This window comes from Nuphar pumila, chromosome 4 (assembly GCF_984573655.1).
Source record: "Nuphar pumila chromosome 4, dmNupPumi1.hap1.1, whole genome shotgun sequence".
NCBI lineage: Eukaryota > Viridiplantae > Streptophyta > Magnoliopsida > Nymphaeales > Nymphaeaceae > Nuphar > Nuphar pumila.
In genome coordinates this window covers 10,263,682-10,285,340 of record NC_143252.1, presented here as the reverse complement: position 1 = coordinate 10,285,340, position 21,659 = coordinate 10,263,682, and the positions used below count along the sequence as shown (strand labels likewise).

Below are 21,659 nucleotides of genomic sequence, written 5' to 3'. Positions count from 1 at the left end.
TTTTTATCTGAACATGCCTCTAAGGCTATATCTTTCACAATGGTACGTCGAATGTGGTGAACATACAAGTGCATCCAAGAATTAATCAGTAAGAAGTCTCTTATATCTTTTCATTTTGCTGGTTCATCCTTTGACAGAGAGCAGAACTGCGAACAGGTGTCCATATTGTGGTTGCGACACCTGGACGCTTCATTGATCATTTGCAGCAAGGAAACAGCTCGCTTTCCAGGATTTCTTTTGTTGTTTTGGACGAGGCTGATAGGATGTTGGATATGGGTTTTGAACCACAGATTAAAGAGGTCGGTCAACATTATCTGCCATCAAACCTTTATGCAACAGTGTTTCTTAGTGATTTTTCTCATTTCTCACAGACCATTTGTTTAGCTTGGTTAAAGTTGTAACTGATACAATGGAGCGTAGCCTGTAATTGCCACATTGCAATATGTGAAGTTGTAAACCTTTTAGTATTTTTTTCTTTTTAAACTGCCACTCTGAACTTGAAAACATTGAGCTAATACATAACTTTGAAGGGCAAGAATTTGGTGGCCATTGGCTTAACTGGGGGGTGGTGTATCACTCAGCTTGCCTGTCAAACAGAAAATGAGAAAATGAAATTTCTATGCAACTCAATGCAATGTAAACATCTGATAGACGTTTTGGGTTCATCAATGAATAAAGTTCCAATAAAATTAACTTCCATTGGAACAACTTGAAACTCATAACTAGATAGCTTTTGATTTTGGTGCATATCTACAATTCGCGTTCAATTTTATGATTTCTTGAGATACTATTCTATGCATTGATTGCATAAGACTTTAAATTTGAATATAGGCATGGATTAAATTAGTTCTTCAGAAATAAGCATGGAAACTATAGGTATATCCTAATTGAACCAGAAAGGTTATACATGTTTTAGCACACATTATTTTCATAACAATGAATTTCAATCACATTATTTTGACTCTGCTTTATTAACACCATTAAGAAGAGCATCCCAGCTATTGACACATTAAACTTGTTTTTTGAAAATATACGTCTTTAACCCAATAAAATCACATTGAGTTTTGTTAAAATTGTGAAGCAGATTTTCCATAAAATCTATTTATATACACACGGCCTCTATAAGGGTGCACAATGAAGTTATGAACTGATCACTTGTGAAAGGCTCAGGCTTTGGTAGGTAAGGACATGACACTCCTATTTAATAAATGAACCATGGTAGCTTGAGCCTATGCTTGTCAAAGGCTGGGTAAGCTTGTTAAGAAAGATAGATTGATATGTACTTTTTGTGTACAACAAAGGAAAACAATCCCATGAAATAGGGAAGGAGAGGGAGGGAAGGCTGAATATTTCATTTTATCTCAAAATTCTAGTGTAAACTTTACAATTATGAAGGAGAGGGTGAGCAAACCTATTAAGGGAGGTCTATGCGTTAAAAGGCTGACATTGGCAATGGAATAGTTTGATGGAGAAAGTGGTCAGGTACTTGAAAGGGATGGTTATATACCTGTTTTTTTTTTTTTTCTGGAGAGTGTGAGAAGCTCTGGGAAATGTATGTTCCATATCATTCTGGAAGGATCTGTGGCTGCTTGAGACAGGACTATGCAATCAGTTCCCTGCACCATTTTCCATTGAAGATACTAGTCTCGTTGGTGCACCAACAACGACTGGGATGGAGCATCTGTTAAGATATATATATGAATATGTATATATATACATATATATTAGCATATATATCTTTATGTAAACCGAAATACCCATCAGGGGTATTTCAGTCATTTCCTGTAATAGGCGTCAGCCCATTAGGGGCTGACTGACCTTTAGTTTTCTACTTTTTTATTTTTTATATTTTCAGCTAATTTTCAGTTTTTTTCAGGTGATGGGACAGCTCCAACTAGCTGTCGGAGCTGCCCCCTTTTGGCCCATTTGCTCTATAAAAGGCCTTGAAGGCCATTGTATTTTTTACTCATTTGGAGAGTTCCTCTACTCAATAATATATATATTTTTGACCCTTGTGAGGGTGGTTTGGATTATTCAATCAAGTATTTTACTTGATTGAAGTGTGTTCTTGTTTGTCCATAAGTGACGTTCTTGGATTTAGTCCATTTCATTACAGCATCAACAATGACTCGGAGGTCATTTAAGAAGGCAACCTAATGAACAAGAGCTCCTACTGTGGATCAGTTTTGATGGAACTACTAAATAAGATAAAACCCAAAAGATAATCTAGATAACATGTATTGGAAAAACTCATCTACAGGTAAACTTTTGGTTGCCTCATGCTGTTTTACTCTTATTCCATCTGGGAGTGACCCTTTCCCAGCTAAAATTATTTGAATGATGCATATAAGTCCATGTGCACGACCAGTGGGCACAGAAAGTATGCAAAAGGTGGTGCTACATTCTGCGAGGATGCCAATTCTATTCATGGTGGTTGATTTGAAAGAGAGGAATGTAAGGCTTTTTGAAGGAAATACACAAAAATGTAAAACGTTACTTGCGTTGCATCTACTCGCAGGTGGTTGATGGATAAAATGAGGTTTTTTCTTGGGCCAGATCTAATCGAATCAGATAGAGTCATATTTCTTTTTGTTATCAATATATGAATATTTTGGTATCAGATGACCACTCATCACTCGTGACTCATTCCATGAACTTAAGTTTTAATAAAGTTTGACTTTCATTCCCTCAGAAAAAAGCGCGTCCAGCTCATGTACTGCTTATTTCTTTATTCATGCAGGTTATTATTTCTTCATTATATTTTGCATGAAAACAAAAGTTTGTTATTAGCCATTATCATGTTGACTTAAATACTTGGTAACTAGTAAATAAAAAGCATCATGCAGCAAGTTTTGGAAGCTGATAAAGTTATGGTCTGGTATGGATGAGAATGATGAAACCTGTCAAGTTCTGGCTTGAACTAATTTCTAAATTGTGCCAAAATTGTGGAGTTCTTCAATGCTCCAAAAACCAGAGGGGCACACATGTCGATAAGAGCTTTGTTTCGCATTTGAGCATATTCAAGTGAACTTTTAGAGCTGAAATTTGCTCAGTGTGATATATACGTTCTCTTAGGGTATGTTTGACGGCTTGTCCAGGAGTGGACAAAATGAACAAAAAAGACGGGGCATAACACTGGTTTTGTTCATTCCATAACAACTGTACCAAGTCCAACGTTTGTTTGGACCGTACTCGGATGCTATGTTCCAAAGTCCAACATTTGTTTTACATTGTGCTCGGATAACATGAATACACATGGATAATGGGTTGGATAACTTCATTTTGGATCGTACGACTCTATCCGCCCGACCATATCAGTGTTTTAACATGTTTATTATGGATTTTAGCCTCGGATATGGATCTCGGATTGGATCCAAAAACAAAAAAATGTTTACAATTTGAGTCATTTGAGAAAAATAAGAATTGATATTTTTTTTTTATATATAAACGATTTAATCAATGTCATATCACATCTAATTACAAAAGTTTATCATAGAAATATCAAACCCTAAAAGCAAATTTACTATAAAAATCAAATTATCAAATTAAATGCAATAAAATAAATCATAAATAAACCAGAAAACCCTAAACTATAAGAAAAAACCATAAAATTAAATAAAAAACTCTTAATTTAAACCCTAACCAAAGAAAATAAAAAAATCCCTAATCAAATTATAAAACCTTAAAATACAATAGCCCTAATCATAAAAAATCAAAGAAAAAAACTCTAATCAAATAAAAGAAAACCCTAATCAAATTAACTATAAATAAGAATTCAGATTTTTATATACAAACCAAAAACTATAAATAAATCATAAAACCCTAAAATGCAAGAAAATAAATCATTAAATAAACCAAAAAAACCCTAAACTAAAGATATTTGATTCAAAGGCCTAAGAAATGAAAAAAAAGCCCTAATCAATAAAAATAAAAAACCCCTAATCAATGAAATATCAAAGAAAAAATCTTAATTAAAGAAAAAACCCTTAATCAAGAAGAAAATAAAATGAAGAAGAAGAAGAACAAAGAAGAAGAAGAATAAGAAGAAGAGAAGAAGAATAAGAAGAAAAAGAAAATAAAAAAAGCCCTAATCAAGAAGAAAATGAAAAAGAAGAAGAAAAGAAGGGTCCGGACGGCCTCACCTCCGCCCCTTCTTTGTTCTTCTTCGCCTCCCCCCTCCATCAGCCGCGGTTGGACGAGAGAGAGAGAGAGAGAGAGAGAGAGAGAGAGAGAGAGAGAGAGAGAGAGAGATGGTGGAACAAACATATCACTATTTTATGGATGTGGCGGACGGCGTTCCGTGCATCTGCCACATCCAACATTTGTTAAAAAAAGTGTTCTTTTTGTGATTTTTATCCCGCGCGCCGCCCGGGATGTGCCCTTAGAGATCCCAAGTCTCCCATCTCCTGAAATATCCTTGCATAAAGTCTTTGGGCAGTAAGATCCATTTCCTGCAGGGTTATATTCGTGTATGTTTAGACCATTTGTTTACATCATTATCGATAAGGCTGTCCTGATTCTAACTCATTCTGCAGCGTTTAAGATACCTAGTGAACCATGTCAAGTGCATGCTATATGTCACATCTATCTTTTAGTTGCAAAAATGATGGAAGTTGTGTATAAATTTGTCCCTTGTCACCCAGTGCCACCTTTTCCGGACATACACACAAATGCATGTCATACACACAATATTTAATCTTCTGTGCATACATATACAGGAAGCAGACATGCATACACACATATATACATGTAACTCTTATATTTATTTATTCTATTCATGTCTGTCAACATCAGTGGATTAGTCTTAAATATGTCCGAGTACCTTTTTTGTTAATTTTAGTATTCTTACAATAATGCTCTATTATGGTTGATTTCTAGTTGGTGGTCTCAGTGGAGTGGATTTGGCATAATTCTCTGCTTGAGGCTCCCTTATAAGTTGTGTTTGGCACATAAAGAAAGTTGACTCGCACTCATAAATATTGATCATATTGGTTAAGTCTTCACTATTACAAGGTCCAGCTTGCATCTTTATAACTTCTGACATACTGCTGTTGCAAATTTTGAAAGTTAGTTTCTTGAATTAGTTTTGTCTTGGACTATACATTCATCTTTAATAAAGTTCATCTTATAGGTTTAATTTGTTCAATTTGGTTACAGGTTATGCAAAATCTCCCAAAAAAGCATCAAACACTTTTGTTTAGTGCAACTATGCCTGTGGAGATCGAAGCACTTGCACAGGTAATCTGGTTTTGAATGTTTCATCTGTTTTCAACTGATAATTTTATGACATTAGCTTGTTGATAGTCTGAAATGTTCGGTGTATATGTGTACTTTCGAAAATTAATCTGTTTGTAATGTCTTCACAGCATTTTGTTTCTAACGAGTGTGATCTGATCTAGGTTGGAAGTTTATGATTTTCATAATTCTGTTATTTCATAGCTTTTCAAGTTTATCTTCGAGGTTATTGATCCTCTTGCGTTGGTTGGTTATCAATTGTCCTTATGCTATTGTCAGATACTGTATATTTTTTATGCCTACTCGTTTTTCATCTGAAGAGTTTTTGTTTTCTGTTTTTTCTAAGATTTTGAATAAATATAAGGGGTTGTTTTTGTGATAAAAAAAGATGGTTTTGTTTCCAATGCCATTTATTTACTCTCTTTTCCTCTCAAAAGTTTTTTTTGAGGGTCTCCCTCTTTGAAACTATCTCATGGGAGGAAAATATAAATTTTGTTTCTTAATGCAATCACTGCATATTAGTTTTTCAGTTGATTCCTCTTCTTCCCTGAGGATGAGGATGTGTTTGTCTGTTCCAGTGTTATCAAAAACGTGCCTTGAGGTGCAAAAGGCGTGCCTCGCCTTGAGGTGCGGCCCTCTGTGCCTCAAGGCGCAAGCCTGAGGCACAATTTTTTTTATTTTTTATTTTTACAAGATTTCAGAGACATAATCAACAAAGTTTTTGTAGGTTAATCTCATATATTTTCCAGTTATTTCAGTTATGTAATAAGCTTATTAATATATTACTATATTTTAACTTTTGTTGGTTAATCTCGTATATTTTTCAGTTATTTCAGTCATGTAATTAGTTTCTTAATATATTTTAACTTTTGTTGGTTAATCTCATATATTTTTCAGTTATGTAATCAGTTTTTTAGTTAATTTTATATGTTAATCTCATATTTTTTAGAATAATCTCATATATTTTAACTTTTGTAGGTTAATCTCATATATTTTTCAGTTATGTAATCAGTTTCTTAGTAAATTTTAACTTTTGTTGGTTAATCTCATATATTTTCCAGTTATGTAATCAGTTTTTAGTTACTTTTATATGTTAATCTCACATTTTTTAGAATAATCTCATATATTTTAAGTTTTTTAACTTTTGTAGGTTAATCTTATATATTTTCCAGTTATGTAATCAGTTTTTAGTATATTTTAACTTTTTTTTTGGTTAATCTCATATATTTTCCAGTTATGTAATCAGTTTTTTTGTTACTTTTATATGTTAATCTCATAATTTTTAGAACAATCTCATATATTTTAACTTTTGTTGGTTAATCTTATATATTTTCCAGTTATGTAATCGGTTTCTTAGTATATTTTATCTTTTGTTGGTTAATCTCATATATTTTCCAGTTATGTAATCATTTTTTTAGTTACTTTTATATGTTAATATCATATTTTTTAGAATAATCTCATATGTTTTCCAGTTATTTCAGTTATGTAATCAGTTTCTTAGTAAATTTTAACTTTTTTTGGTTAATCTCATATATTTTCCAGTTATATAATAAGTTTTTAGTTACTGTTATATGTTAATCTCATATTTTTTAGTACTTATTTGAGATTTTCTATTTCTTATTGGTCGTTGTTTCATGAATAAATCATTTATTTATTTATTTGTATTTTTAGATATTTTTTTTATAAATTTTTTAAAGTTTAAATTTTTTTTGAGGTACGCCTCGCCTCGGTTTTTGGTGGAGCGCCTCGCTACGCCTCAACGCTTTCCACAACACTGGTCTGTTCCATATTATGTGCTTGAGCTGCTAGGATATGTCAATCTTGCAGGTTTATGCTTGGACTTTATGAATTTTCATGAATATTCAGACACAAAATTCGAACATTCAAAGCAATTCTCTTCTTAGGAATAGGGCTGGGAGCGGCTCATGTTCCGTCCATAAAGAGCTTGTAAAATAGGCTCGGCAAGCTGAACATGAACAATAGGTACTCGGCTTGGCTTGACTCATACGAGCTCGTTAAGTAGTAAAAGCTATTTTTAGATATAGTTTACTGTTAAAGTATATATATATATACTTATAGTTATGTATGTACATATATATACATATATTAATATGTGTATATTTTTATTGATGTAATAGGTAATACCCATTAGGGGCATTTTAGTCTTTGCACTTTATGTAATTAGTTGTGTTTATTAAGGGTACTTTAGGGTTTTTACTTTTTTGTATTTGTTATCTTTTGTCGTGGTCTTTATAGATTTTATAATGCCCTTGAAATAGAGCTGTTGGGAGTGCTCCCAACGACTATATTTCTAGCCGTTGGGAGCACTCTTGATGGCTCTTTTTGTGTATAAATAGGGGATGAATCCCCTCTTCTTTGTAATGCTTGGTTTCAAGCACTCTTGAAATACATTCTCTATATGTTCTTTGTCTTGCCCATTAGTGGCCTTGTGTATGTGCCAGTATTTTGACCCATAAATGGTCCTTGTGTGTGCACACCTTTTGTGTGTTTGTATGCCCATAAGAGGCATTTCTTTGTGTATTTTGTATTTCATTGTGTGGTATCAAAGCTTGGTTACTCTTGGATTGTAACTTGTACGTAAAGAGGAGGCTCGTGAGATCGGTGGATTGTTGGTTTATTGCCTCGGGAAGCATGCCATCAACCTTCTTCAACACACTCTTGCCATCTTCTTTTCTTATCTCTCTATATGCTCTTCTCTTATTCTTTCTTTTCTTAGTACGACGACTTAAAAAGAAGTTACGGTTGTACCTGTCAAGTTTGATGGGAAAAACTATAATATGTGGGCCACCGCTATGAAAAGAATCTTGGTTGACAAAAACTTGTGAGACTATGTCGATGGCTTCGTATCGAAATCTCAACCTATTCTCACTAAATCTATTTATGGGGAATATTGAGTAACTAAAGAGGAATTTCTTAAAGATAAAGAGGAGAAAAAGACTCTTTTAGACTATAAAAACTTGGTTAAATCATGCGATGTTGGACATGCTAAGGTTTTATCCCTATTTATGGGAAGTATATGTGAAGAGCCTTGTGAAAATATATTGGAATTTGAGAGTGCCAATGAAGCATGAGTTTTTATCAAACAAACTTACACTAAAAATGATGTTGCCCATAAATGGGAAATGTAAGATAAGATTCATAATTGCAAGCAAGGAAATAAAAGTGTTAGGGAGTACTATGAAACTCTCAAAAGACTTTGGGACCAAATGGCTAAAATTGAGTCTATTTGGGATACCGTTGATGATGCTCGCCGTGGAAAAAATCAAATCCTTAGTGAGCATTTTTTTTTTCAGTTCATGAGAGGGCTTAGGCCTGGATTTGAACATGTTCGAGTTTCAATTATTCACCAAAACCAAAAGCAAGAGGACCTTTCTTCATTGCATGAGATTTTAGCCTAAGTATGCATGGAAGAAATAAGGCTAAAATCCATGACTGAATCTAAGGAGACCAAGGACAATGTATTGGCGGTATTTAGACCCGGTGCCAATACTTATTCCTATAAGCCTTTTCATTTCAACAAGAATAACTTTGGGAGGCCAAGGAGCAGTGATGGAAGATATGGCGGGAGAAATAATAGTAGAAAAGGAAACATTATTTGTCATAAATGTGAAGAACTGGGGCACATCAAACCAAGGTTGTCTGTATCGTGCCGTATTGTACGATACAGTACAATACATATCGTTACTTTTGGGGTTTACGATACGATACACACTATCACGATACGAGTGTGTATCGTACCTGTATCGAGTGTATCGTACGATACACCCTTATATCGTGTCGTATGATGCACTTTAAAAATGCCAAAAAATATTATTTTAGAAGTGCATTTCTACTGTTTTTTCACCCAAGGAAGTGGATTAAGGTAAAAAAATGCATTTTCGCCATTTTTTCACTCAAGAAAATGGGTTAAGGTAAAAAATCTTTATTATGATTAAAATTACAAAGCTACTCTCCAATTTTTTTTTGCCTTAGAGGGCGCTGTCCCCCTACAACCCCTTGCCAACATCCACGAAAATGAAAGATTTATATCAAGCTAGAAATCAAGCTCCACACTCCAATAAAGATGGCATCAGATGATCCGGCATGACAATGGGGCACTCAAGTATTGAGTGGAAACCGATTGAAATTCGAGTGCAACTATTGACATAAATTTTTTGTTTATGTAGTATGAAAGTATAAGTCTTGTGGCATGTTCTTAATTGCAAGATATTTAATATTTTGCATTGTTCTTATGAGATAGTTGATATTTGATGATGTCTTATGCAACTCATAGAGACATAAATGCTTCATATGTGATTTTATGGTTGTATTTTGTGCAATTCATCATTATTTTATGTGATATATATATATTTTTAGAATTTTTATTAATTTTTCTTGTTTTTTTATTTTTTTGGAAATTTTTATTAAAAATTTATGATACATTTACGATGAGATATGGTACGATACAATACGGTGTTACTATTGGCCCGACCAATACGGGTAACAATACGCTACTTACAACCTTGCATCAAACCATATTGCTCTTAATTAAAAAAAAGATAAGAAAATAGTAGCTACTTTAGAGTCTTCTCAGGAAGACAAATATACCAATACCTTTGGGTACAAAAACATGTCTTTATCCTAACTTGCAGAAGCTCTACACCGTCTCTTAAAAGGCTCATTCTCCTTAACTGGTGCCACAGTCTCCTCTTCTTCACCTCTTGCTAAGATTTCTTGGCTCTTAGATTCCGGTGCTTTATTTCATATGATCCCTAATAAAAACTTTCTTTTCGATTGTAATATTAATTCAAGTAGATTCAATGCCTTTCTTGCAGATGGATCCTCTCTTGAAATTAAAGGTTTAGAAAATTTTATAATTTTTTCAAATTTTTTTATTTCAAAAGCCACAATTCTTCAAATTTCAAACTTAACTTAAATCTTCTTTCAGTTTCTGTTATAGTATTTCCTTCACTTTTGACCGATGTTTAATATAAGATCTCCTGTCCAGAAAGCATATTGGGGAAGGTCATAAAGAAGGAGACCTCTACTACATGGATCGGTTGATCATTCTCAAACTTTTTGTTTCAATGTACAAAAATTGAATATATTTTTGTGGCATCAAAGGCTACATCATCCTAGCATTTCTATGTTATCCAATGTATCTCATTTGAGAAAATTTTGCAATGAAAAAAATCCAATGTACTGTTTGTATTTTTGAAAAAATGAAAGCCATTCCTTATCAAGAGAGATTTTTTTTTGCATCCAAACCACTTGAATTAATACACTCGGATGTTTGGGGTCCTGCTCCTGTTGCCTCTAAAGGAGAATTTACTTATTATGTGATTTTTGTGGATGATTATTCTCGTTTCACTTTTACTTTCTTAGGCACAAATATGAAGTTTTTGAAACTTTCAAAACTTTTCATAACCTTGTTAGAAATCTCTTTAAAACCAATATTTCCATATTTCTTTATGATTCATGGGGAGAATATATGTCAAATGACTTTAAAAATTATTTAGAAAATCATGGTATTTTGCATTAAAATATTTCTCCTTACGAGAAACTTTATAAAATTACCCCTAACTATTTCAGACTAAGAACCTTTGAATGTAAATGCTTTATTCTTAAAAAAAAATGACAAACTTTCTCTAAGAGCTATTCCTTCTGTTTTTCTTGGTTATGGGAAAAGCAAAAAAATATTTAGATATTATGATCTTAAACATGATAAACTCTATATATCAAGGAATGTTACCTTTATAGTGCAAACAAGTTTTTTTGATTTAAATGTGCCTATCAAAGAAAATAATGATTACTCTTTTTTTAAAATATTTTCTAAATGTAATGATGAAGTGTCAAACAACAATGATGTTGTTAATGATGAACCTCGATACAACATCCTGTGTCGTGACTCTCATGACATTGATGGTGAACTTTTAGTTATCCAATTTCGAATAAGAATTGGTGATAGACATCCCGATGCCTTAGAACATTATTCTAGCATAGAAAATCAAGAACAAAACATTCTTAAGAAATAAAAAAGAGAACATAGGCCTTCAGATAGATTTGTATCCTACGAAAATTTTACTCCTCAATATAGAACTTGTCTAGCCAGAATATTTTCTTACTTTGAACCCTCTTCATACAAACAAGTTAAGAATTATCCTGAATGGATGAGTTCTATGAATGATAAAATTCGAGCCTTAAAAAAGTCCAAAACTTGGGATATAAAAAATCTTCTTCATGAAAAGAAAACGATAGGTAAAATTAAAACAAGAGTGATGAAACTTTAAAAAGGCATAAGGCTAGATTAGTGACCAAGGGTTATTTTCTTGAGTATGGAATAGATTATGATGAAACATTTGCTCCAGTAGCTAGGATGACTTTCGTTAGAACCCTTATAGCTATAGCTGTCATTAGATATTGACTTATTTATCAAATGGATGTCAAGAATGCCTTCCTCAATGGTGAATTGAAGGAAGAACTTTATATGGATCCACCACCTGGGTATGAGGTTTTCATTGTGGTCTGAAATAGGTGCCTAAAGCCTGGTATGATCATTTTGGTTTTGTTATGGTTAAACTAGGTTTTACTTCCTGTTATATTGACACTGCTATGTTTATTAAGATATCTGATGCATGTATTATTATCTTTCTTCTCTACGTTTACGACTTGATTATCACTAGAGGAGACAAACATGGAGTCATTTTTATTAAGAGTATTTTAAAACAAAGCTTTGAAATGATTAATTTAGGTTTTCTTAGATACTTTTTAGGGATTGAGGTTGGATATTCTACTTGTGGCTATTTTCTAACTCAATCCAAGTTTGCTTCTGACATCATAGACAAGTCTGAAATTACAGATAGGAAAAGGGTGGACACTCCTACTCGTCAAATGATTGGGGCCTCACATACTTGACCATCACTCGACCTGATATCTCACATGCATGTAAAAGTATCTTTAACATGATACTATAGTCGATGGAACGATATAAATGTATGAACATTCACACACCAAGAACACTTGGAACACTTGTGCACAAAAAACACAAAACACGAAATCACAAATGTGCAAATGCACTCATAAGTTTCATAAACAATAAAAAGGTTGGGCAATAAACCCCAACACCCTTAAGAGAAATACAAGAGGGAGTGCCCATATTTATAGGGCATTAGGAGACCTTGGAAGGGGCTCCACATAGTCGTTGGAGCCCCTCCAACGGTCACAAATGTGACCGTTGGAGGGGTCCAACGACTAGTGTGTTGGCCCCCTCCCAAGGTAGGTACAATGCATTAAAAGAAAATAAAATAAAAAAGAAAAATAAAAGGAAAAAGAAAATACAAAAAAAATATTCATAAAAAAGAATATGTGTAAAATGCCTAAACTACCCCTAAGATTAAAATAGGAATATATATATATATATTATATATATATATATATAATAGGTAAATACATATACATATATATAATATATGTATATGTATTACCTTATATATATAAAATATATATATGAAATTACAAGTTTGATTTACATAATTTAACACCCCCCTCAAACTTAGGGCAAGATGACCGATAGTTTGCCAAGAAGGAAGTTGAACCGCGGGGCGCACAAGGCTTTAGTAAAGAAATCTGCCAACTGGTATTCAGACGTGACATAAGGGAGATCAATGACTCCCCGGAGATATGCTTCACGAACATAGTGACAGTCCATTTCGATGTGTTTAGTCCGCTCATGAAAGGTGTGATTTTTCGCAATGTAGATTGCACTCTTGTTGTCGCAACACAACTTGGTGGGCCCTTCAATTGTGATCCCCATGTCTTCCAGCAGTTGATGGATCCAAACAATCTCCATGGTAGTAGTTGCCATAGCACGATATTCAACTTCAGTTGAGGAGAGCGACACCTTTTGTTGCTTCTTGTATCTCCACGAAATTAGTGAATCTCCTAAGCATACACAAAATCCAGTGGTGGAGTGACGGTTATTTGGGTCACTTCCCCAATCAGAGTCAGTATAAGCAATCAATTTTAAATCAGATGAAGACATAAAAACTCCCTTATTTAGAGTACCCTTTATGTATCTTACGATTCGCAAGATGACACTCATGTGAACTGATGTAGGCGCATGCTGAAACTGACTTGCAGTATGGACTGCATGAGATATATCTGGTCTGGTAATACTCAGATACATCAAAGATCCTACAAGCTGTCTGTAGGGTGTAGGATCCGAAAGAGGAACCCCATCATCAATTTTCATTTTTGCCCATACTACTGCAGGAGTTTCGCAAAGCTTCTCATCTGTAATACCTGACCTATCAATGATCTCAGAAGCAAGCTTAGTTTGAGATAAGAAGTAACCTCTAGGAGAGTATGCTACTTCAATCCCCAAAAAGTAAGTTAGAAAACCCAAATCAGACATTTCAAATTTATTTTTCAAGATAGATTTTATACTTTTAACCTCGTTAGAATCACTCCCACTGATGAGCATGTCATCAACATATAATAATAAAATCACAATCCCTGCATTGGATTTTCTAACAAATAGAGCAGTGTCTGTAAAGCAAGAAACAAATCCATTTTCGATCATTACAGAGTTAAACCTATCATACCAGGCCTTGGGGGCTTTTTATAGGCCATAAAGTGCGTTTTGAAGACGAAACACTTTTCCCTTGGGAGTCTCCATCCCAGGTGGAGCATCCATATAAACTTCTTCGTTTAAATCACCATTTAAAAAAGCATTTTTAACATCCATTTGATAGATGTTCCATTTGTTGATAGAAGCAACGATTATAAGACATCGGACAATGACCATACGAGCTACAGGAGCAAAAGTTTCTTCATAGTCAATACTATACTCTTGACTATATCCTTTTGCAACCAAACGGGCTTTATATCTTTCAAGGAATCCGTCACTTTTAGTCTTTACCTTGAAGACCCATCTGCACCCTATTGTTTTCTTACCTTTAGGAAGATTTTGAAACTCCCAAGTTTTAGCTTTTCTCAGAGCTTCAAGTTCATTGTTCATTACACTAATCCATTCAGGGTACTTTTGTGCTTCTTCAAAATTTCTAGGTTCTGTATAAGAATGAATGACACTAAGACATGCTCTATATTTAGGTGAAAAAGAATCATATGAAATAAACCTAGAAGGAGTCTTTATACTTCTTTCGGTTCTACGAGGAATTACTTCGTTCTGAGAAGCACTTGGACCAGTATCATCATATCTTTCAAGAGCACTTCTAAAGTTGTTTCGATCTCTATGAGTATAGTTGATAGGGTCTCTAGGTAACCCTTCATCAGTATGTTGATGTGATAAAGGGAGCAAAGGGACGTTTTCCTCAGTTTCAAATTCATTTAAGTTACCTTGATCTGACTCATCATCACTAGAGTCATCATCTTTATTCAGTAAATCAAATAGAAAAGAATAGTCCACATTCTCATTATGAGATTCACCATGTTCGAATTCACTAAGATTTTCCAAAAAACTCACATTTCTTGAAACATATAGTTTATCACTTTTGACATCATAACAACGAAAACCCTTTTGGGTTTCAGAATAGCCAAGAAAGGCGCAAGGAATGGCCTTAGGAGAAAGTTTGTCATTCTTATCAGTAAGAACAAAACATTTACATCCAAAGACCCTCAACCTGTTATAATCAGGTTTCTTCTCGTATAATTTTACAAAGGGAGAAATTTTGCCTAACTTTTTTGATGGAAGTCTGTTTATCAGATAGACAGAGGTAAGGGCTGCCTCAGCCCAAAGATTCTTTGGAATGTTTTGTGAAATGAGTAAAGTCCTAGTTGTTTCAATGATGTGCCTATGCTTTCGTTCGGCTAACCCATTTTGTTGGGGGGTTTTCGGACAAGATTTTTGGTGAAGAATACCAATTTTTTCAAGATAACTTTTGAATTCATTTGAGAGGTATTCTCCTCCAGAGTCGGACCTAAGGATTTTTAGGGATCCATTGAATTGATTTAGAATCATCATATGAAAGCTTTTAAAAGTTGATAAAACTTCATGTTTATGTTTAAGGAAATAAATCCAACAAAACCTAGTATAGTCATCCACAAAAATCACATAGTATGAAAATCCTCCTTTTGACATTACAAGAGCCGGACCCCATACATCAGGATGAACAATTTCAAAAGGTTTTGTCGTAAACATGGATCTTTGAGAAAAAGGCAAACACTTCATTTTCCCAAGAATACATTCATTACATATAAAATCACTTTTACAAAGATGTTTAATAAAAGGCAAATAGGAGATTTTAACAATATTGGGATGACCCAATCTCTTATGCCATACATGAATATCTTTGTTTTGAACAACATTACAAAATTGACTCTTGGGAACTTGAAGAAAATCAACGTAGTAGAGGTCTCCTCTTCTAGAGCCTTCCCCAATCAATCTCCCGGACTGACGATTCTGTATCCAACATTTATTTGAAGAGAATTTTATATCGCAACCATGGTCCGAGAGTTGGGAAACGGAAAGAAAATTTAAATTAAGTTTTGGGATAAGACGAATTTTTGGAACAAAAAAATCTTGTCTTTCAAAATTGCCTATTCCTTTAATCTCAAGAGGTGTTCCATCCGCGGTTGAGACAAAGGATGGAAGAATATTTTTAGAAAAATTTGAAAGGGAGCAAGTACTTGGGGTCATGTGAAAGGATGCCCCAGAATCTAAAAGCCAAGATGTCTTACCTGGGGAAGAAGATGACATAGTGGCTCCGGAAATGCCTCCCTTGAGAAGAGGTTGCAAAGCATCTACGATTTGTTGAAGAGAAAGAGGCTCACTTGATGAAGGTCGTTCTTCCGCTTGGGATGCCATAGCCGTTGCAATAAATTTCTTCCATTTAGGACATATAGGTTTGATATGTCCCGGTTCTTTACAAAAGTGACAAGTCAACTTGCTATAGTCCCTCTTGCCATATCGATCATTTCCTCCTTGGTTCTTGAAATGAGGAGGTTTATAGGTCTTCACGTTATTCCCCGGTCTTGACACGACATTAACCAATTCACCATCTTCTTGAGCGGAAGAGGTTACAAGAATACTAGGATTATTCTTGCTAATCCCCATACGGGTTTCTTCACCACTTAGCTTGGTGATAACATCTTCAAGGGAGGGAGATGTAAAAGCGGAGAGAAGAGAGGACCGAACTTGTTCAAATTCAGGTCTAAGACCGTTTAGAAAATTGAAGAATCGGTCTTCCTCAAGTTGTTTGTGCCTTAACTCGATAGCTTCTCCACTCCATTTTGGTTCAAGGATGGCAAGCTCGTCCCAAATAGAGGATAATTCGGCAAAGTACTCCCGAATGGTCATATCATTTTGTTGGAGGGTTAAAGCCCTCTTTTGGAGAAAATACTTGTGAGATAAGTCTCTTGAAGTGTACATTTTCTCAAGATACAACCAAGCTTCGGAAGCTTTTTTAAATTTGATGATATTGGCGTTAATCTTGGTCTCAACGGATGAAAAAATCCAAGATAAGATCTTGAAGTTCTTCATTTCCCAATCATCATGCTTTTTTGAATATTCTTCAAGAGCCTTTAGTCTCTCATCCCCTTCAAGGATCTTAATATCCCCTCCTTCAATGATGGTGATTTTGGGTTCCGGTTCCGGTATTTAACCATGAATGTAACCCCAAAGCCCCTTTTCTTTAATATGGGCTTCCATATTACCGGCCCAAATATGATAGTTTGAGCCATTAAGCTTAAACTCAAGAGAGAAATGAGTCTTTTTCGCCCATTAGAGAGGAAAGAAGACAAGAAATAATACGTACCTTAAGTATTTTCCGCGTCTTTCTTGATAAAAGAGGCTTCTAAAATATTGCCCGAAGAAGATGATCCACTTCAATCTCAAAAAGCTTGAAGGCACGCTTTTCAAGATACTCAAACGGAGGAAAATCACAATTACTTCTTCTTCAACGAGGCTCTGATACCATGTAAAAGTATCTTTAACAAGATACTATAGTCGATGGAACGATATAAATGTATGAACATTCACACACCAAGAACACTTGGAATACTTGTGCACAAAAAACACAAAACACGAATTCACAAATGTGCAAATGCACTCATAAGTTTCATAAACAATAAAAAGGTTGGGCAATAAACCCCAACACCCTTAAGAGAAATACAAGAGGGAGTGCCCATATTTATAGGGCATTAGGAGACCTTGGAAGGGGCTCCACATAGTCGTTGGAGCCCCTCCAATGGTCACAAATGTGACCGTTGGAGGGGTCCAACGACTAGTGTGTTGGCCCCCTCCCAAGGTAGGTACAATGCATTAAAAGAAAATAAAATAAAAAAGAAAAATAAAAGGAAAAAGAAAATACAAAAAAAATATTCATAAAAAAGAATATGTGTAAAATGCCTAAACTACCCCTAAGATTAAAATAGGAATATATATATATATATATTATATATATATATATATATAATAGGTAAATACATATACATATATATAATATATGTATATGTATTACCTTATATATATAAAATATATATATGAAGTTACAAGTTTGATTTACATAATTTAACAATGCAGTCCATATAATAGTCAATTTCAACATTCTTCTACCACTGTGCACATGAGTGCCTTTATGCATATTGTTAGATATTTACAAAATTCTGTTTCTAAAGAGATTATTTGGTCTTCTTCTTCCCCACTCAAATTAATTGCCTATACTGACTCTGACTGTGGAGGAGATCCTAATGATAGACGCTCAACTACAGGTTTCTGTGTGTCTGTGTGTTTGTAGATGATTCCATTAAAATGCAAGAAACAACAAAATGTGTCATTATCGTCAACTGAAGCTAACTACCGGCCCATTGCTCCCACAACATCTAAAATTGTGTGGTTGAGAAGATTATTGGAAGACATGGGGGTGCATATGCAATTACCCTTAAGGTTATGTTGTGATAACAAAAGTGCCATATATATAGATGACAATCACATGTTTCATGAGCGCACTGAACATATTGAGATGAATTGCCACTATGTTCTTGAAGAGTACTGGAAGAAGACCATCATCCTCCCTTATGTAGCATCAAAATTTCAGTTGGCCGACTTCTTTATGAACTCTTTTCTCCCCGGTTTCACTTTTTGCTTGACAAACTTTTGGTGATTACACTGTAAGTTTGAGGGAGAGTGTTAAAGTATATATATATATATGTTACTATATATGTTTACTTTTATATATATATATATATATTTTATTGATGTAATAGGTAATAACCATTACGGGTATTTTAGTCTTTTTACTTTATGTAATTAGTTGTGTTCATTAATAGCACTTTAGGGTTTTTGCTTTTCTGTATTTTTATCTTTTATCAAGGGCATTATAGACTTTATATGCCCTTGAAATAGAGCTGTTGGGAGTTCTCCCAAGGGCTATATTTCTTGCCATTGGGAGCACCCCCAATGGCTCTTTAATCCTTGATGGCTCTTTTTGTGTATAAATAAGGGATGAATTCCCTCTTGTTTGTAATGCTTGTTTCAAGCACTCTTGAAGTACAATCTCTATATTTTTTATGTTCTTTATCTTGCCCATTAGTGACCTTGTATATGTGCTTGTATTTTGACTCATAAACGGTCCTTCTGTATACACACCTTTGTGTGTTTGTAAGCCCATAAAAGGCATCTCTTTATGTATTTTGCATTACATTACATTTACATCATATAGTATATGTAGAACATATGATTAAATTATTTGGTTTGCAAAAATAGGTTTAGTGGTAAAATCTGATTACTTCTAGCTCTGAAAAATGCATTTTTTTGTAACCCATTTCTTCCAGCTTTGAAACAATGTATTTCTTCTATAAACAAGCCAGCTCGGACTCTGCTCATTTAACTTGGGCTCATTATGAGATCAAACTCAGCTCACCACAAGAATGAGCCAAGCTTGAAAGTCACTGTTTGTGGATCAGAACATGAAATAAAAGTGTTTTCTTTGTCCAAGGAACCGGATTCCTGAGCTTGATGGAAATGTTTTAAGCTTCATACCGAACTGGGTGTGTGCTGCCATATAGTTGGAATCATCGTAATGCATCCTCTCTTGAATTGCTGGTAAAAATTCACTGAGTGGAGTGCCTTAGTAGTGCTGTGACCTGGTCCCACCAAAACAGATCGGGTTATCATGTTGAATCTACAGAGTTTGAAAGTATCTTGGACCCAGGCCTTGTGTCCTTGTTCCAGTCTGGTTTTGACCACCTCGATCTGGTACTGACACTTCAAAGTCAGATGGGTCCAGACCTGGTTGGGTCTAGCACCCGACCTAATCATTGAAATCCTTAGTTATGAGAACCATGATACCATTTGTATGCATTATTCAGGTACACATTCTTCATGTCTCTAAAATATTTGAGTCATCCCTGGTAGGTCATGTGTTATATTTGAATCTCTTTGCTTCATAGAATTGTAATTGCTATATATCATGCAGAATGTTGCTGGGATCAAATATTGGTTGAGCAATCCTGTAGACTTTCTTGTGCTTTTCTTCCTGGCTGAACTTACGCTTATTTATTCTGTTTTTGGTCATTGTGCTTTTGTTCTTTGTAATATTGTGTCTGACTTGTCCTTGTTCAATGTCTATATGATCAGGAATACCTAAATAAACCTGTTCAAGTAAAGGTGGGAAAAGTAAGTAGCCCAACTATGAATGTATCTCAAGTTCTGGAGAAAGTCAGCGAGAGTGAGAAGGTTGGTACATCTGACAGTTTGAATGGAATAATTGTCAAGTGAAAATAAGATTACTGTTACTTGGTGCCTGCTAGAATTTTGCTTTCCTAAACTAGCATTCTGTTATATGTTGTGCATACTACATAAAGTCCCGTTAATGTGGAAAGATGCAATGAAAGTGGAGGCAAAAGGTGTCTAACTAAACAACAAGTTCAAAGATACTGTCTAATTAAAAATTGTGTGGTCCTCGGAGTTGAAGCCAATAACTCAATGAAAAGCTAAGGCATTACCCTATTTGATTTCTATCAGTGCAGTAGCATTTTTCAGGAAATGTGGAATTTTAGTATTTAATTACTAATAATTCTCTCCTAAATAAAAAAGAGATGGAAATTATTTTATTTTTAGTTAGTAATTTGTGATTTCCCCCACTCTTTCTTCTTTGTTTTCCTTTGCATCTCCTCTTTCTTAATCATTGTTATTTGTAGTTCTTAACAGACAGAATACAATTCACTGTTTACCCCTCCATAATCTTCTCTTGCATATTATTCTTTTTCCCTGTTCTTTTAGGAACTTATGTCAAAGAGGTTTTATGATTTTATCTTTTATCAAAGTTCACCATCCTACAGAAGTCATGAGTGGTAAGTAAAGGAATCTAAGATCTACTGAAAGTGGCTTTTACAACTCACCTGTGAGAAAATGAAGTCTCGCTAAGGCTGTTATTTTGGAAAACATGCTAATACTTGTGAAGCTAGTAGATTCGTTAAGTTACAGCTATGACCATATATCTGTTCTCTATAATGCATTTATAGCATAAATGCATAACATATATTATGCTATATTTTCATGATATACAGATCTATGTAATTGTATTAAGACTTAGATTCTAGTACATGACTTGCTGAGACTAAAATCTGCTGAGATGAAAATTGAGTAAAAGATTCTTCCAAGTATTAAGACTCTATCGGGTCTCTAATATGAATCGGGTTTCCTAGTTCTGATGTAAAATGTAATATGTAATTTTTACTTGTTTGGGTATGGATCCAAAACATAATTGATCCAATCCAACTCACTTAAGTTTCCTTTGTATATAAATACACACATGGAATAGGGCACGATGCTGAAGAAAAAAAGAAGCCCTTTTGCTGCCGCAGCCCTCTTCTTCATTCTGTCTTCTTACTTTCTGCACGACATGCATTCGGTGGTCCATTCTAATATGGTATCAGAGCTCCAGGCCTACGTGTCTTGAATCGTCTCCAAGAAGGTGTCCAGTGAGATTCACGTTCCAGGTAAGTATTTTCTTCCAGTCTTCTTCTTTCTCTCCCTAACGCTATCTGCGTCTCTTCTGAATCTTTCCCCAATCTTTCTATCTATCATCAATATCTTCTGTTAAAGATCTTGTCCTTATCCTATCTAAATATATTTTTTTTTACACTCTCGATCGGAACAGATTTGATACCAGATCTGCTCGTTAGATCAGGGCTTGTACGACTGCAGATCTGTTTACAGATCTAATCGCTATCTAATCCCAGTTTTCTTTCTGTTTTCTTCTTAATCGTTAGATCTGGTCGTGAGATCAGATTTTGCATGACCGCAGATCTGCCTTCAGATCTGATCGTTAGATCAGATCGTGCATGATTTACTTTATCAGATTTGGATCTGATGATTCTCGAGGCTTAAATCTGTCCAGCTGTGTTTTCTTTTATCAGTTTGAATATTCTGTTTGATTAGATCTGAACCCAAATTCAGATCA

General features: G+C 34.5%; 1 protein-coding gene across 4 annotated transcripts in view; it reads left to right on the top strand.

The window, feature by feature from the left end:
* Window positions 1-21,659, top strand: part of LOC149839333 (DEAD-box ATP-dependent RNA helicase 20-like) — a 76,545-nt gene that overhangs the window by 9,342 nt on the left and 45,544 nt on the right. For all 4 annotated transcript variants that reach the window (XM_090002467.1, XM_090002468.1, XM_090002469.1 and 1 more), the window contains 3 exons: window positions 138-299; window positions 5,158-5,238; window positions 19,832-19,930. In XM_090002467.1, coding sequence (XP_089858593.1) covers window positions 138-299; window positions 5,158-5,238; window positions 19,832-19,930 — 342 coding nt within the window. The remainder of the gene's footprint in view (window positions 1-137; window positions 300-5,157; window positions 5,239-19,831; window positions 19,931-21,659) is intronic.